The sequence below is a fragment of the Clinocottus analis genome, unplaced genomic scaffold (assembly GCF_023055335.1).
Source record: "Clinocottus analis isolate CAN_PGR_092001 unplaced genomic scaffold, fCliAna1.0.p SCAF_7, whole genome shotgun sequence".
Taxonomy (NCBI): domain Eukaryota; kingdom Metazoa; phylum Chordata; class Actinopteri; order Perciformes; family Cottidae; genus Clinocottus; species Clinocottus analis.
Window position 1 is genome coordinate 15,171,018 of NW_027176229.1, and position 18,674 is coordinate 15,189,691.

General features: G+C 38.4%; 3 protein-coding genes across 4 annotated transcripts; all 3 read right to left on the bottom strand.

Annotated features, from left to right (window-relative positions):
- Nucleotides 1–221: 221 nt before the first annotated feature.
- Nucleotides 222–3,754, bottom strand: LOC137778882 (arrestin domain-containing protein 3-like). Of its 2 annotated transcripts, XM_068566236.1 has the most exons (7): nt 3,278–3,754; nt 2,902–2,943; nt 2,342–2,402; nt 1,955–2,105; nt 1,430–1,526; nt 1,094–1,350; nt 222–589 (listed from the first exon to the last, which is right to left on the bottom strand). In XM_068566236.1, the coding sequence occupies exons 1-7, from the start codon at nt 3,537–3,539 to the stop codon at nt 368–370; spliced, it is 1,092 nt and encodes a 363-aa protein (XP_068422337.1). In that variant the 5' UTR covers nt 3,540–3,754; the 3' UTR covers nt 222–367. The 2 variants fall into 2 exon arrangements, with proteins under 2 accessions (XP_068422337.1, XP_068422338.1); XM_068566237.1 differs by lacking the exon at nt 2,902–2,943.
- A 984-nt stretch (nt 3,755–4,738) lies between these two features.
- Nucleotides 4,739–7,217, bottom strand: LOC137805203 (arrestin domain-containing protein 3-like). The gene is made up of 6 exons (XM_068605009.1): nt 7,136–7,217; nt 6,516–6,576; nt 6,188–6,338; nt 5,973–6,069; nt 4,962–5,218; nt 4,739–4,864 (listed from the first exon to the last, which is right to left on the bottom strand). Exons 1-6 carry the CDS (start codon nt 7,215–7,217, stop codon nt 4,739–4,741), a joined length of 774 nt encoding a protein of 257 aa, XP_068461110.1.
- Nucleotides 7,218–7,933: 716 nt separating this feature from the next.
- On the bottom strand, nt 7,934–12,862 carry LOC137805464 (arrestin domain-containing protein 3-like). Its single transcript, XM_068605413.1, has 6 exons — nt 12,416–12,862; nt 12,253–12,319; nt 11,770–11,917; nt 10,963–11,065; nt 10,599–10,864; nt 7,934–10,181 (listed from the first exon to the last, which is right to left on the bottom strand). Exons 1-6 carry the CDS (start codon nt 12,681–12,683, stop codon nt 10,083–10,085), a joined length of 951 nt encoding a protein of 316 aa, XP_068461514.1. The 5' UTR covers nt 12,684–12,862; the 3' UTR covers nt 7,934–10,082.
- Between the last annotated feature and the right edge of the window lie 5,812 nt (nt 12,863–18,674).

Below are 18,674 nucleotides of genomic sequence, written 5' to 3' on the forward strand. Positions count from 1 at the left end.
CCAGTTTTTCAGTCAGTGTCTGTAAATTTGTCTCTACACAAACTATGTTGATACTTTTGTTTATGACAATCCACAAACCTCAAGTCATTTGGATACATTTTGCATGCGTTAATAAAATATACTCTAGTTATCTCGGACATTTATGAAAGGATGCAATGCTGCCACGTTTTGTAAGAAAAACGTCACATGAAGAAAACAAATGCCCTCCAACACAAGATGATGCTTAATAGTCTTTTTTAATGTTGTAAGAACGGTGAATATAGTATAACAAAATGCAACGCTAATGAATGAATACACTAAAGTACACTGTAACTTGCATTTCTATTTATTTTATGCTCATGAAATGTCAAGTATTTTCATAGTCCCATCACTGAGGCGGGTTCATTCCATATGCTCCATAGGGAGGTGGGGGATCCATAGGCATGGGTGCTGCTGCTGGTTGTGGTGGTACAAAGCTCCCAAATGGTTCCAATCCAAAGCCAGATGCAGCAGGTGGTGGGGCCAGCACAGCAGGAACCTGAGGGGCCGGCAGGATCACGAGGGAAAATTTTATCTCTGGGTCTGAGGCATATTTGACATCGAGGTAGACCTGTAAAAAAATAAGGCTGATGTCAGATAGATGGATTTTGTTTGATCACCAGAATAATCATAATGTATTTTGTGAATTGGCGATTATTTACATCCTGTGTGCGTGAAACAATTCTTCAATTTAAAAATCACCAGCTCCGTAAAAACTGAGTTTCTCCACAAAGAATCACAGAAAAGTACTACGTTAAACTTTGTGTTTACCAGAGATGTGTTTTAAAAAGCATTTCAAAAATGACGCTCAACAAAATAAATCTTCAAAAAAGGTGACAGATTAAACTAACCACCTCTCTTCGTGGTAGACATAACAGAATCCAATATCCCTTGTCTTTTCAATCTGGATGCGACATAGTTCAAAGATACGTTTTAAAACAAGTGAGCACAAGTTGGATTATAAATCCTCTTAATAGCCGCTATCAACTCTTGATGCTGGTCAGTCATGTGAAATGAAAACTAACATTTTAAGACTCCCAGTTACAAGACAGCAAGTTGTCGAGTGTGACTTTACCCTGAGTCTGTACTCTGCTTTGATGATACTGCAGTTGAGAATGGAGGGCTCCACATCAAGGGGGATGGAGATGACTCTTGTGAACTTTTCATGAGCAGATGGAGGGATGGGCTCTCCCACCTCTTTAAGGAGGTCTTTAGTACAGATCCTTCTCCTCCCTTTTGCAAAAAAACTGTGCTTTCTGTACACACAGTACTTGGGCTTGATGTTGCGGGACGAGTCGTTCTGAATGGAGGCCATAACTTTTAATCCCTCTCCTGCAAAACAGGCCAGAAATGTCAAAACAATCCTTGGCATGGCACTTACAAGTGGCAATATCACTTTATGGGCTGTTACCTGGGAAGAATCCTGTTTTTTCAAGATCCACATCCATCGCTACTGTTCCCGAGTTGAACACTTTCATTTTTTTATCCTTTGACTCGTGCTGAGGTGTCTGAAAAAAGACACCATTTATTAATACGCTCAAACAACAACCAGAGAGACAGAACACACTTAAACCATTATCTTTTATCCTGGTGTCTCAAATGTCCTCTGTGCCAATTGAGCCGATTCAACAGGTGATCTACTAGATATCATCTCTAGCACAACACAACAAAACATCTACATTTCAGTCCATAGCCAAAGAATGAGAATTCACCAGCAACACTAGGCACGTTTGTGTGCATTTTTAAAGCTTTGTTTATGTAGTATGGGTTTGCTGAATGGAAAGAATCAGACACATTTATCAATAGGCAGTTGAGAGTGAAGCACATTGCTAAATGAGCCTCTTTGCAGGTACTAAAGAAGGGCTGTATTTGAGTCATTCAACTGCTTTAACCAATGCATGCAGGTTTGGAATGACAGGAATAAAAAAGCACATACCATTAGCTTAGGGTCACTGGTCATGTCTTCATTCGACACAAAGTTGATCTTTGTTGAATCTTTAGTGGGAATCCTCATTGATCTGCTCAGCTTGGCTTCCAGCATGTACACAATTTTACCAACAGAGCCTTGAAAGGAGGAGGGCATCGTCCTAAAGCACAAGAGCAGAAAGAACAACATGAGGATGACTGGACACGTATTGTAATGCTTTGCACACACAAGAGTGTAGGACAACCATTGACTTTTCTAAATAATTTAATTAAACCTAATAAAACCAATATTGCATTTTCTGAAGTTGATTCACTTAGATGTTTTTTCAGAAGATTATATGAAAGCACCATGTTGTCATTGTTTAAAAAAAACAACTATAAAAGGATGATTACTCACTGGAAAGGGATCTGAAAGGTGAATGGGTAAACATGACATCCTGCGGTAACCACACGGTTATCTGAAAGCAAAAAGAAATTCATAAATATAGCTGCCAGGGGCAATTGCAGGTTCGGACCCTTTTCACGCCCTACTGAAATGGAAAGGTTGAAGCAGCTCAACAGACAGAATCAAAGCTGCAGTTTTGGGCTTTACAAAGATGAACAAAATCACCTTTGTTGGTTTTAATTCTGTCGAAAGAAAGATCAACTACACTCTATCGTGACTGGGACCAGAGAAAATTGTAGATGTTCTTGCATAACAACTCAGCACTCAACCCAGTAGGATGGATAGGATTGGATATGATATGTATGTATTGAGTCAAAGTGTGTTTTTCAGTTTGGCGCAACCTAGTGGTCGATTTGTATGAAACTTTCTGGAAGTGTTTCAAGTACTCTTGTGGAAATATCCTGACGTTTTCTGGCGATTGGCCCAAGAATTGTTGACTTTTATCAAATTTGGGTCAATATCTGAAATACTACAAAAGCTATGGACACGATGTTGATCTGTGTTATACTTACAAGTATCTCCATGGTTTGTGAGTAGTGTTTGGTTGTCATCGCCTTAAGAAAATCAGCACAATTAATTAACATTAATAAACATTGGTTACCCAAGTTATTTGGAAAAGTCTGATTTTCGTGTGTTCGCATTTTACACAATTCTTTTGTCGAAATTAATAATCCAAAGCAAGAGTGTTAAGTGTGCGTGTGAAGGTTTTTTCTTATGCAATACATTAATGGAACGCAGTGTACTTTCTGCAGACATATCACCGTTACTCCTTTGCATGCCTCCCATTCCAGGTCAGGATCAACTTTAAAAAATAAATAAATGGCGAAGCTTCTACAAAGCAGAACATGTCCTTACATTCTTCAACATGTTGTTTAAGTCACGCCTTACCTTTCTGGTTTTTGTTTTGAATAAAGAAATGTTTGATGCTGAAGTACTTGTCCTTGGAATGGTAAATAACAGTCGTCTGGCCGTGCCTCTCGCTCCACAAGACGTCCGCCTTCCCCTTGAATTTAACCAGCAGGGCGTCGACTGCGCACTCTTTGGCCAAGTCCAGCGTCACCTCGCCAGACACGCTGTCGCCACTGGTGAACGTGTTTTTCTCATTCACGGGGTTATAGGTGACTTTGAGGCTCCGGACGGTGTTCGGCATCTTGCGTGGACGACACGGAAACCCCCCCTAAAGTAAAATGAAGGCAAAGTGCTAGCTGGAGTAAATTAATAGAAACTTCCTCCTCGCAGGGTGTGTCCTCGTCCAGTTCAGAGGAGGGACCTGAGCACACCAAACGACCCTCACACGACTTTTTAAGAGTGCAAACACAACGTGGAGGGGTTCCTTCAATATTATTGAATGTTTCGATTAGGCTGCTGGAGCACGTGAATGTCGTCTCTTGATGCGTGAGTCAAAATGGCACGTAACGTGATCTACGTGACTGACAATGTAATGTTGTTTACACTACCGCGACTTCTGTCACGTAAATGTAAGGAAACGTGTCAGGTATGCGTTTTGCACCAATCTCTTCCATCATCTTTGTAGTTTGCTGGATGATTTGTTGTTTAATCTTCTTGAGTATCGTATTGTTGGAGTTTTTATTTCCTAAAATATATTATGAAACCTGCATTTATGTATTTATATCTAGGTTACATTTGTTTTGCTTGTACAGAAGATGTGATCACAGCATTAATTTTAAGAGGATTTATGGCTATGTTCATGTCAGTGAGCATGGAAAAAATTATGAGAAACACCTTTCACGAAATGGAATCCAATGTCACTCAAAAATGGTCAAAAAGTATTGTGTTTACATTATAAGCTTTGTAATGGTAGGATTTATTGGACTGTTGTAATGGCATGAAAGTGGTGAGGCTTTTGCTATAATAGTCTTTCGTGCATGCATTCTGGTGGTAAGAGATTACGTTCCATATTCATGAATTAATTAGAAATAGTTTTCAAAGGTATTGGTCATAAAGGTCAACTGGTGTCAGACTGATAAAGAAAATGCATTGTTTTATCTGTGGTACATGTGGAGAATTTATTATATATTTATCGTTTATTCAAAAGAAGCAAACATATATCCTGTATGGCATTACATTACATTTAGCTGACAATTTTATCCAAAGCGACTTACAATAAGTGCATTCAACCGTGAGTATAAACCCAGAACAACAAGAATAAGGAAAGTACAATTTCTTCAATAAAGTCATGATGGCTCATTCCACCATTGAGGAGCCAAGACTGCAAACAGTCGCGACTTTGTTGACTGTTTAGCTCGCAGTGACAGAATGTCATACTCATCTTAAATAATCAGACACTAACAATGACATCATTGCTGCCATTTGCCCGGATAACCAGGTTTAAGCAAAAACGGAAAAAGTGGGAGCAGGCAGATGCTCCCCATCATCGGGCTCCAGTCGAGCGGGCAGGACGACTATGGGGAACTTGATCTCGGGGTCTGAAGCATACTTGACATCCAGATAGACCTGTGGTGGACAACAAGCCAGCACTTATTAAGCAAATAATGCAGCCTTGCATAAGGACCTACAAAGTTGAGACATGTTTGTATAGAGAGATACACACTCTGAGCCTGTACTCTGCTTTGATGATGTTGCAGTTTAAGATGGATGCACACGTGGCGGGAGGGATGGTGATGATCCTGGTGACAGTCTGACCTGCAGAAGGTGGGATGGCGTCGCCGACCTCTTTCAGGATGACTTTGGTTTCCAGTTTCCTCTTCTGCTTTGCAAAGTAACTGTACTTCTTATACAAGCAGTACTTGGGCTTAACTTCACGGGATGATGTGTTCTGAATACACGCCACCACCTTGATGCCTTCTCCTGCGGAACAGAGCAGCACTTAATGCTCAAAGGGTGGAATCTCAAAACGTGTTATCATCGATATGATTACTCTCTGGTTGACTCCTACACACTTTGTCATGCTGTTTACACCTGGATTAGTTTGCAGACACATGACAAATGAAAGCCAATACATTATCAGAGTGCTGTAACAGAATGCACTTGCATTGTCTCTCATATTGTTACCGTATACAACATCAATTTGTATTCTGTTGCTGTTTGCGTCTAAATCCACAAATGCACCCAAATTATAAACCTGGATTTTATGTTAATGTGCAGCTGTGTCTTCATCTTATAATGACAAATGCTCAAATATAGCCATAAAGTGCATGTTTCTTCTTTTTTCCTTTCTATAGAGCAGAGGTAGTAAACGATCACAAAGTCTGTTACAACAACATTTATCTTCCAACATGAGCCACCCTATGGGCTCCTGGTCATTTTTATCCTTAAACTTTTGCATTTTAAGCAAATGAAAGTCTGTTTTCTTATATAAAAAAATAGTTTAAATGTATTTTGAAGGAGCAGCCTCCAAACTAGAGAACATATTTGGAAGATATCTCTAGCATTACTATCAGTACATTCCTTATTGTTGTTGTCTTATCTTCAGACCAATAAACATGAGTGAAGGGACTTTGAGCAACACATGATTCAACTGTGAAGAGAGGTTTTCCTGCAAACCAATGTTAATCTGTTAATCTATAATCCAATCATATTATCACACATGCTCTAAATTTACCTTGATGGAAACCTGTTTTGGTAATATTCACGTCCATGCCAACTGTTCCCGATGTAAAGAGCTTCATTTTCTTATTAGTGATACTGTGCTGTGCAGTCTGACAGGAAAATAATAATTGCGTTGGTGGTGTTATTTCTCATTACTGCAGCTGCATCCAACAGTCAACACAATGGAGGTGCATGTGTGAGTGTGTGTGTGTGCTGCGGGGTGGTTACCATCAACATTGGATCAATGTTTAGGTTTCCTTTGCAGAGGAGAGTGAACATCGCCTTCGCTTTGGTGTCTACTCTCATGCCTCGGCTCAGATTGGCCTCCAGTGAGTACTGGATCTTTCCATGTGAGCCTTTAAAGGAGGATGGCAGGTCTCTGCACGACGTGACAACACAATGCACAAAACAGACTGATGGGGTGACGGCAGATTGAGATTGAGGAAATACAGTATATCATGTCCAGTGGAAATGAAAGATTGCTTGTTTCTAATAATACATGCTCATGTTTTAAATCGCATGGTGAAAACATTAGGATGGTTTTTACATAACTCACTGTGCTGGGATCTGAAAGGTGAATGGAAAGACATGGGAGCCCTGACCAACAACATTATTACCTGAAAGGCAATACAGTTACTTTGTAGCTCCCGTCAGATTAAGGTTTGTTAATCATAACATGAATCAATGAATGAGACTATACTCTTGTCAGAGTGGTTAACCACTTTGAATGGTAAATTAATTATTAATCACTCCGAATGATAACAATAATCACTGCAAATGGGTCCAAAACTCACATGATTGCATGCATCATGTTGTAATATGTGTAAGTAACTCAAATTTCCATTTGTGTAAATAGTATTTATTTAATGTCTTGTGAATCTTTAAATCTCATGGGTAAAAAAAAGAAAAGAGGATCCCATGTTGTATGTTGTACATGCAAATACAGTTAATACAGAATAAAAAACATTTATTCTTAAACAATGGGAATAGAAAATATTGGGGAAGACGCAATGTGACATAAACACAGAAAGAAAAGATGCAACATTACTGTTGGGTGATTTTAAACAAATACTGTAACAATTTGTCATTGCGTTGTCTTTTTAAAGAGTTCCAATTTAATCAAATAATGCAATAATGTCATTGTACTAAATTATTTGGCAGCAGTAGCTCACTTACCTTGGCCTTCCTGAATGAGAACTTGCTTCATACTAAAGTACTTCTCTTTGTTATGGTAAGTTACAATTAACCGTCCATACATTTCTGTCCAGTTGACTTCTGCTTTTCCCTTTAGCTTTACGCTGAGTGAATCTATTTTGCAGTTTTTTGACAGCTCAAGTGTAATTTGTCCCGAAATGTTGTCACCGCTGGTGAAAATATCACTTTCGTTCATGGGATTATATCCCACTGAAAAGCTCTTAACACTATTTTCCATTTTACATCCTGTGTGACTGTCAAGCGAGCGCTGCAAGCAGGCAAGGTGAGACAGTGAGACAGAGATTGGACATGTTGTAAGGTGTGTCTCTGCATGCAGATAAACACTCGGGTTTCGGTAATAATTGAATTGCAGTACTTCAATAAACCTAGCCTGTACACCTTATTGGTCGCTGCTAAGCTAGGAATTATTTGGGACGAGAATATAAAATGTTACTTTCGGGAAATAATTATGTTTCTTGAATAAATCAATGTTAAATGATGGCATACTATGAACAACTTAATTCTTACTGTAAGTACTGAAGTGTATGCTAATTCAGGCACCTTTTGTGGGTGTGTCTAACACATGTCAAGGACATCATCAGCAGGGATCATGTGAGCGAACCACAGTATTAGTTCATGGAATACAGAAAAAAAACACATCAGAACCCATGGCGTGTGTCTAAAAGCGTGAGAATAAACATGTTTGAAAACAGCTTCATGTTGGCAAAAATCTTTTAGAAGAACCCCAAACCATCTCTAAATGTTATCGAAATAGCGTAGTTTTATTTACATAGCACTTTCCAGAACCAAGGTTACAAAGTGAAGGTGAATAAATAATACAAATATGTTTTACCATGTTGTGTCAGTGCCCGATCCACTGCGTATATGACCTCTTATAGTGCAACAAATCATCAACTGTGAAAGCCTACATAGCAGGTATCTGGCTGTAAACAGCAGGCTGTTGTTGTTGAGTCCCCTTTGACAACTCTTAATGATTTCCTCTCTACATTTCATCACCTTTGACAGTGATTTCTTTAGTGCCTGCTATTGTCATTGTTTAAAGTCATTATAGGAACAGCTATGCATTATATGTGTGGCAGTTGTAAGTAATTTGTGCTGAGCAACTGACAAACCTCAAAATGTAGTTGCTCCTCACACTGTAAGTCTGCCCGGTGCTGCCCCCTACAGGAAACCAGATGCACTGCACCGTATTTGTAATCAAGACACAGTTGCAAGAGAGCAAATGGTAGGCAATGGGTTGACAACGTTGACTTACTTTTAAATACTTTAAAATATGTCTTGCAGAATGACAATAAGTATTTTTGCATTATCATATAATACACCCAATACCTGAGGGATCATTTTATGGCATCTGTCTTTGGGGGAGAGTTGGCAAACATTTGATACCTTTGATAATGGTATTATTATCAAACTGACTTTAAACAGCGTTTAGGCACACAGTAGATAATGAGTCAAACCACAAACTGATGATGTAACAATAGATTACACAATTATGATGAGGCAACAATTCATTACACAAATATGATGAGGCAACAATACATTACACAAATATGATTCATCAATCACTTTGGATGTACTTGCAGCAAAAGAATATTGACAAACACAGTTCATTGCCCCGAAACAAAAGGCAATGAGGTTGAAGTTCAGCAACAGCTGAAGTTGGTCAGCATACTTACCAACTATGGCTTTCAAGCTGTTGATTCATTCTGAATCTGAGCTCACCTCCAATACTGTAGATTAGTTTTATAGATTTTTTAAAAAGACTAAAAAAAGAGTGTTTTTTCACACAGCAGCAATATGCAAGGAGCAGCCTGAGATGGTTTTAACCTACACTAGCTAGCCACCTAAAGTTAGTAATTATTAAGACACCGGTTGCATAGCTTAATTTTCCTCCAGGAAATTAAGCTGATTTTGTTCTTAATGACACATAAATAGCCTAAAAAGAGTGAATTTTGTTTATGTGATACATGCAGCGTTATCTCTGCTGAAGGGAACAGAAAGTAATTTGCTTCATGGTATTGAATCAGTTCAGCCGAGCATTCAGCTGCTTGCATGGAAGCTGTTTGACATCAACATCATCAACGAGCAAATTTACCATTACTTTATCGTAACTTCTATCATAGTCAGATTATAGAATAAAGTATGTCTCTACAAAGTGTTCTGAATGGCAACAGTTAATATGTTGAAAGACATCGTAGAAGTAAAAAAAAGAAAAAAGAAATTAGAATGAACAATACCTAAAATAAGATAAGATATATCATATTATATTTTCAGGAGTCTCCGGGATAATCCCTTAACATTTTTAGATTCAACTTCTCACACGGTAACATATTTTCCATTTAAACAAGAACAGGATATTTTTATCTGAATGATAACAGTGAACATGTAAATAAAAAAGTCTTTGGTATGAAACAAGTGGTAATAATATTCAAACTCTAACCGATGTTTTCCCCAATGCTTCAAACTACTCTATCATACACTGAGACAGCATAGACCTATGAATGTGTAAATTAATTCATACTGAACGATGCATAGACACAACCAACAAAGTCTGAACACTGAATGAAGGCAGTATGACGCTACACAATATGTAACTTTCAGTTACAGTACTGAAATTCACACTATCAAAGGTACAAGAATGAACTACAACTGGGAGAGAGAGATGAATGCAGGTAGTGGTAAATATTAATAACACACAGAGACAAAACATCAAGTAGCAAACAAGACAGTAAACACGTAGTACTTGTCTGCAGGAAGACGACAGTTAGCAGCTAAATAGTATCAAAGTGAGTAATATAGAAGAAGAAGTATCCTTTAAAAAAGAAAAAAGCCTAAGAAATAAGGCTCTAAGAAGTGCAGTGTGTTGTCAAACACAATATTGCACCTTCATGAAATATTAGACACAAACTCACAAATAAAGTGGCGGTTGAGCGTTAACAGGGGTGTCACACAAAACGATGGGAAACAGCACTGTGAGGTCGGATGATGCACGCACGCTGAGGCTGACCTGCAGGAGACACAAGAAAACAGCATTAATAGACTGGAGATTCTGATCCGCTAAAAATCCTAAACAGACATAATAGCGAACATCCGAATAATCATTAAAAATACTTAACTTTACTCAATCAAAGCTTTCACACATGCTCTTAGGCTATAGAGCTATGCCGTATATTACATTTAAATATAGTTACAATAAGAAAACACAACCTTTAATTCTCATAAATTTTTTAAATATATATGTTTTCCTTTTCTGTACACTATCATAAATCAATATACCAGTAACCCATTTGAATTAAAGCTAAAGTGAAAGCTTGTGGAAGCAAATGAAAGCTCTCCGAACAACTGAGACAAACCGGATAAAAAAAACAATTAAAGAATTTATTTTAGCATCTTCTGGCTTCACCAGTCTGTCGTTGGCACCAACCTCAATGAAGTAATTCACATCTATGATGCTGCAGTTAGAGATGGAGAGCGGTGCAGTTATGGGAATAGTGAGCAGGATCCTCGTGTGAAGGTCAGAGGTGTGAGCGCTGATGGGCCGTCCGGTTACCGACGCCAATTTTATGGTAACCATCTTCTTGTTGATCCTGTTGATGGCGGAGCAAACCTGTTTCTGTTGCAGTGCCACTTTTGGAGTCGCTGTTCGAGATGAAGCATTACTAAACTCACAGACTATTTTCACAGTTTCACCTGGAGGAGGAACAGAACAGTGTTAATGTCAGCAAATGTTCCAAGCTTCAGGATTGTTTCACTATGCAGATGAATTGATGAACGGATGGAAACCGTACCCGGGATGAAGGCTTTCTTCTCCACACTAGCTGTCATGGAGATGGGACCGGAGGCACACCATAGGCAGCACAGCGTCATGTTGTTGGAGCCAGAGAGAGGAGCCTGCAGAGAAACAACACAGTGACGGAGGTACAGTGGAACGTTTTGGAAATGGACATAAATGTACGTGAGGAATTGGATAATTGAATCGGTTTATTATCTCATGAAACTCACACAGTTACAGTACGGGGTAAAATAAGTTGACCTGAGCAAAACGAACAGCAGGAAATTATACGACAGAAGAGCTGAAGGACCTCAATCAAACTGCACTATTATAATGTCACTGATTTTCCAAATATAATATTTATACTCCATGTGTAGAGTTTGTAAACAGATGTTTTGATATAGTTTTGACTGTTGGTAAACGCTACACCAATTCATCAAGACTTTTTTCTGTTTCTTTATTCTTCAAGGTCACACACACACACACACACGCTGCGTGTCATTAATATGCAAATGGTTATTTTGTTGGTGACGTGAATACTATTACTACATATTTTTAGGTAAGTAAGATCTTAATGCAAAACCTTCACTTGTAATGGCGTAACCTCACATTGTGTGGACTTTATACTTTTACTTAAGTACATGATCTGAATACTTTTTCATCCATTGGTTTTCAGACCATAATTATTTTAGTTAGATGTTGATCCTTATAATAGTGGTCAATCAAATTACACTACAACCAGCTGTACATGATGCAAAGAGATTGGGAAGAACAGGGGGGGCGGGGGATAAGGGTGCCTGGTGGGTTAACCTGGATTACTTACCTGCAACTCAGGCTGGTAGATATTGATGCGATTGACAAAGTTCAACTCTGTCACAAAGTCCTTGGCCATATGCCAGGGTCTATGGATGCTCACTGTCAAGGCGTACACTATTTTTCCATAAGGTCCACGGAAGGTGGATGGGAAGTCTCTGCATTGATTGAAAAAAAGAAACAGAAATAGTGAGACATTGATATCACATGGCAACAATACACACAACATGTTGCAGAAATTAAGATGAAGAACTATGTCAGATATGATAGAGAACCACCTTAAAGTAGCTAAAAAGCTCAACGACTACATTGAAGAAAACAACATTGATGGTTATTGGGTTGCTTCCAAAAAAAAAGGTTAACGTTTATGATGAAGACTAGCCATCAATGTGTCTTTACCTATGTTACCATGTGAGAGACAGAGACTCTGTAACAGAAACAAGAAAAAAAACAAGATGACAAAATCCCATGGCGAAAGTGCTCATACACACACCCATGTGGGAGCTGACATGTAAATGGATACACATGCCTGCCAGGCTGTAGATGCGTCCCACCAACAGCTGCATGGGAGGAGAACAACTGAGTGACTTTATTGAACAAAGACGTAGTGTTTGCAATGCTGATACGCATCCAAAGCAAGCTCGCTGAGCGCTTACCGCGGTTTTCTTGCACGATAACGCTCTTGAAGTTAAAGAAGTCCAGCTTTGCAGAGTAGTGTCTCCGACGTCTTTTTTTCCCTCCACCACCGGTGGACCAGTGGACATTCGCCCTTCCTGTCAGTGCCATCGCTACTGAAGTGATCTTTGTCTCCTTCGTGAGGTCGAAGGAGATGTGTCCCGTTATCAGGTCGCCAGCGGAGAAACTATTCTTCTCATTTAAAGCGTTGAAATTGAGGTTAAAGTTCTTTATCGTCGCCTGGAACATGTTTGATGCCGAGTAAAAAAGTAAAAAAGTAGCCTGAAGATACACTTGTCAGTGATAAAGTAGTCTAAATAGTTTCCCTACTGTAAAACAGATACATTTATTCGGGCACGCAATCGGTAATAAAGTATTAAACGGTTAACAAAAACAAAACAAACAAAAAAACAGTCTACAACAACACATTGCACAGATTGCGCATGCGCACAAGATGCTGGAGGACAAACCCTGACTTTGGGCGGAGCCACGGCTCCACGCCCAGGATCTGCGTGACGACATTAGGTAAGTGAATGAACCGGGAAATATTATGAAACCCATGATGCATTGTAATCAAACAAGTACATTTACTTTAAGTGCTGTGCCTAACTATAATTTTGAGGTAGTCAACTTCTTACAAATTTCGACTAATGATACATAGAACAAACAATATATATTTTACAATATGCATTATTTATTATATGTTATGTTAAGATAAGGGGGAATTCGCGAGTTAGCAATATACAGTAATTTGAAGTAGCTCCACCTTTACCAGCTGCAACATTAAAGTAATGAACACACTAATGCATGAATAATCCTATTTCCAATAATTTAATATATTTTACTTATTTCTTCATACTAGAAATTCCCTTTAATATTGGATGCACATTTAATATTTACATATGTAATTGTTTGATATATTGTAGTATGTAAATATCGGTTCAGCTCAAATGTCTTTCAAAGATTAGTTCCTTTGCTTTTCATGCTGAATGATTTATTTCAAAGAAACTTGCACATCTGTGTCAGACATCAGATTTAAAGCAGTGGTTTTTGTGATACTTTGTAAAGAAAGTTAGTTTTACAGGTCTGTTGATGACATCAACACATTAAATAGTAGACAACATGGCAGGAACAGCTTTGAGATGATTTATAATTTAGTTTTTTATACAGACATTTTAAGTTGTTGTGGAGGCTAAGATGTTATGTTATCTGTCAAACAAACCAGTTATTTGTTTTTAGTAGTTCTACTAGAATCTCTCTGCGAGTTTATGTCTCGAGATGTTTTTCTGATAACAAACTGTACTTACTGTCTAAGTATGTAAATACTAGATGATAGACTTTCTGACCAAACAGTAGAATATGTTGGATCTGCTCTGCAGGCTATTCATCTGATGACATTAAAACATGATTTGTTTCTTGCATTCTTTCTTCATTTGTGATGGAAAAAAAGAAGAAAGAATAATAACCCTGGCGTTCTTGCCTGAGGGTATAGTAGTGCAACTGTGTTTCTAAATGTGTGAGTTTTTTTATACCAAAAACAAAATCTTGATCTGTTGATGATAATTATGATGAGAAGACAGATTGTAGAAAATGTGTAAAACAGGCCATTACAATCAAAATTGTTAAAATACTTTGGCAGTACATTTTCATATTTAAAAAAACCATGTTTTTTCTTTTTTGTTTTTTTTTACTCTGGATGAAGTGGCTCTAAAATGATGATGGTACAATGTAGTTCTTTGAAATGAAAGTCCAGATGCTGGTGTAGACAGTAAACTCTCAAAGCACATCATGCTGGAGGCTTTCCGAAACAACCACTTCCAAATGTTGCTCAAAAGACGGAGCAGGCTTCGATGAAACCAGTGTTGCTGATTGCAACACTGCTGACGTATCATCCAGTTTGCTGTGCAGTGTTATTGTGGTTTAAGAATGGAGAGTTGGGTTTGTTCAATTGAGTCACACACAACATCTTTTATTTGTAATGTCTCTTTCCAAAATAAAGCCCCTGTTACTGTGGATAATCTACATAACATAACCTGTCATGCATTTCCATAACAACTATTTATTTTGTAGAAACAATTTCAAAGTGGGAAAATTAAATAAAATCTATCAGCATTCCTTGGTATGATTTTTATAATTTGAGTGAACTGACCTTGTAATTATTCAACCACTAGATGGCACTAAATACTTTATTCTGATGCTCATTATGCTTCAGACAGTATAAACCATGGCTGTAAAGACTTACCACAACATAACGTGTCATTACAAACCCACACATCATATTTCATCGAGATTTAGATCAATTATTTCAGAACTATGAGCATCCCATTGGCATTTCAAATACACAGTTTCGTAATGCTTTATTAGCAAGTGGCTTAACTGCGCTTTGATAGGTTTATGGTACACAATACAGTCATCAAATGCTGATAAAGACCCATTAGAACTGACAGCAAAGGGCATATAAAAACTACTGGCAGAAGTTAACTTGACCACATATCTTTCCAGACCTGCTTTCTGGCTTTATTTGAGAGAGGGAGGAGCGGTTCTTCTAAAGTATGAAGATTTTTAGGCACAATATATTGCACAACTGACATCCCAGATATAATGTTTGTACTGTTTCAGATTTATGAAAGTAGTGCATTATAGACTTACCCTTCGCCAGCATGGCTCTACTGTATGTTGAAACATACAGTACCTAAGAACTATCTCTATTCCACCAAACGCGCAATACAAACTTGGCAAAACCTCCATTCCTTGTTTTAGGGTTCATTTTCAATTTGCTAAGTGTTTATATTTGGAACTTAGATCAAAATCTTGATGTAGCTCTTCAACTGCATTTTGTAACAGGAACAACTCAAAAGCAGAGTAAGTTTTAATCAACACACTTTAAATCCTCATCATCTGGGATTTAGTAACTGTCCATTACTCAAAGATTTAATACCATTGAGGCTTATAAACAGGGAAAATACTGTATACAGATAGTGGCATTCACATAAAATAAAAATTCCATCTGTATTTCTCTGATGTTGCAATCGATTACTTGTGACGCTCCTGGACAGTTTATCTTATTCATAAATTGTTGCTAAACTTCTCTTTTTATGAGTCACATCTATCAAAAAAGAGCAGAGTAAAGAAACAATTGACAAATAGAAATAATGGTTGTGTGAAAAGTTGGCTGCGGAAGTTTGAAGTAGATGAATGTTTAGTACGGTCTGCTTTGAGGTAAAGTGTCTTAGCAACAAGTTCTTTTGATGGGGATCTACATGTTAAACATGAACATGTGTTGCACTCACACACACACACACACACACACACACACACACACACACACACACACACACACACACACACACACAATTTGTTACCGGCTTTGGCATCAGCTGTCTCTGATAAAAGCAGCTATCAGGTTTAGCGGAGCGCACGGTGACATGACTTTGCCTGCCAACTTGGTAAACCAACCACACACAGTATGATGGTCTATCTCTTCCTTCCAGGTCTTTATCTCATGGATATATCGCATCTCTTTGGTAATTAGATCATCCAGCTGACAGTCATTGGTATTTTGATCAGTCGTGTCCAGTACAGGTGGAGTCGAATCTAGATGACAACATTATGTGTGCTTGTCTTGGTTCATTTCAACTAGTTCATTTCTTCTTCATGTTGTTTGCCTTCATCCCAAATATACCCAAACATATATGGAAACATAATATTCCTTACTCTCTGATTCTCTTTGACAAGCTTCATTACAAGCTCAAATAGTCATTTCTTAGAATGAATCACTCATCAATGTTTGCGAAACAATTTCTTTTTTTTTTTTACTATATCACCTAGTTATAACTCAATTGTTCGTCGTACAGGAGCAGCTTAAACATTTCAGCTCATCAGATCTAAATTCAAAGTGAAGTAAAAGAACCAAGAGGATAAGCCACGTTATTGATCTGTAGTTTCTACACATCGCCGCTCTCCTCTAGTTAATCCACAGGGTCAGCTCTAATGACATTGAGGAGCTCCTCTGGCAGTCGGCACTGCTACCATTTGCAATTTAGATAGAGGGAAAAGAGACAAGGAAGAGGAGGTGTATGAGGGAGAAGGGGGGAAAGCAAAGGAGAAAGAAGAAGGCTGAAAAAAGACAGGGAAGAGAGGTAAAAGAGATGACACAGGAAAGAAAGTCACCAAGAATAGAGGTGCACCGCAGCTTTTGGAAAGGAGAAGATAGAAAATAGAGTGGGTATATTTAAATGACAGAAAGACTTCTCTGATTGGGTTATGCCGTATCTCACACAATACATACACACAATAAAAAGATGGCAACTTTTGCCTAATCCATGGAATGATTTGACACTTTGGAAATTATGCGTATTTGCTTTATTGCCAAGAGATTGATGAAAAGATTGATACCGCTCTCTCATATCTGTCCGTTCAATAGGAAGTTAACACCATCAGCTCATTAGTTTAGCTTTGCATAATGACTGGAAACGCGTTAAACAGCTACCCTGGCTCTGTTCAAAAGAAGCATAATCTGGATACCAGCACCTCTTAAACGCAGTAATTCAAGATCTAGATAGGATACAGTCTTATATAAAATGACAAATTGGCCTTTTCAGATTTGTCATTAAACAAAAAACAAATATATACTCATTTGTGAGCTTCAGAGGGCGGGGAGGTGGATTTATTTACCTTGAGACAGACTAATTACGCCAAACTAATCCAATTGGCTAATAAGTAAACTAATAGGCTCAAGTACATTTCCCAGAATATTGAACTCCTTTAACCAAGCTATGCAGGAACCGTAATGTCTCACTGATGGAAACATGTAAGAAGCTGTACTCCATAGATTGCAGCAGCTGAGAGGTAATGTAATCTGCAGTGTGTACTGGTAGCTCTGTTAGATCAATGACAGTATAAAACAGGCAATAAAAGGTGTTTTGAGAAAGTGCGAGTCATCACAATCACAGAAGGTCCTTGAGCATGCAGCCTTAATTGGCCACCCAAAAATATAATGAATTTTGCTCCAGCAGAATGCAAGTTATGCTGTGGACAGACACAGAGGTGCACACTCACTCACTGGGGCAGGTACACACTTAAGCCGGCACACACGACCAATTGCATGATACGCCTGGTTGAGATGATAAAGAATGAAGCATCCCTTGAGTGCAACGCACACTAAAACACTAAACAATATTGTGTTTAAATTTGTGGCTCTTCTGATAAGGAGTATGTTAAGAGGAAATGGTTAACTATGTCAGATTTCTGCAGTTATGTGCTTTTTTTCACTCAATAACAGAATCCCTGCGGCAACAGGAAGCCGGAGAGGGAACAGTTGGTTACCCTAATCTTGTGCAGATCCTCTGATAGCTTTATTCTCCACAAACAATGCTGGTCAGAGCTGAGGGGGCTCTGAAGGGGTGTTGAAAGACCCGACAACCTGGCAGAGCCCAGATCTTTGTCATTCTCTGATGGATCAACACTCAGAAATGTTCATCTTGTACCAGGAAAAGATTTTAGTCACTTCAATATGGCCCTGCCTCCCTGTGTTTTCTCATCCTTCTCTGCTTCTTTTTCTTTTCACTTAAAGTATGTAAATCTGTTCTCTTCCAACGCAAATGTTAGCTATCCTCAATCTAATGAAAACAGTTGTCCTCTTTCAGCCTAACATTCTGTTGTGTGTGTGAGAAAGGGTCTATATTTGTCTAAATCCAAGTCTGTATACTAATTCAGTTAACAGTTAACAGTCTGTCCATGCAATAACTGTTAAATGAGTCAAACAATAAGAGAAGACCTGTTTGGGGTTTCCTGAAAAGTTTACCACATGATGAAGTCAGAGTGAAAGAATCCTTTTTCAAAAGAGCAGCACTGTTCCCTCACCCTGCGGTTACACTTTAAAAGCTAATACTGCCACCATGATGTCATAACCACAGGGCCAAAACTACAGCTAATGAGTCAGGAACAGCATGGAACCTTGTAATGTAGTCCACAAATCAGTGTCTGTCCGTCAGGCTGTCTCTCTCCCTGTGGTTAACACACAAACACCCAGAGTAAGCACAAAATGGAAGCGCCAACCCACATGTTGTATTCATGTCTAAGTTTATGTCTAAAGTAGTGCTCCATCTCAGAGTATCAGAGTTACCTTAGTAAAACAAAAGAGGTGCTTTGTTCCATCGTCAGGCTAAATCCTCCCTCAGCAATTACCGTTCACCTTCCAAAGACCTCAAAGAGGAACAGAGCAACACTCTCTTTTAAGGC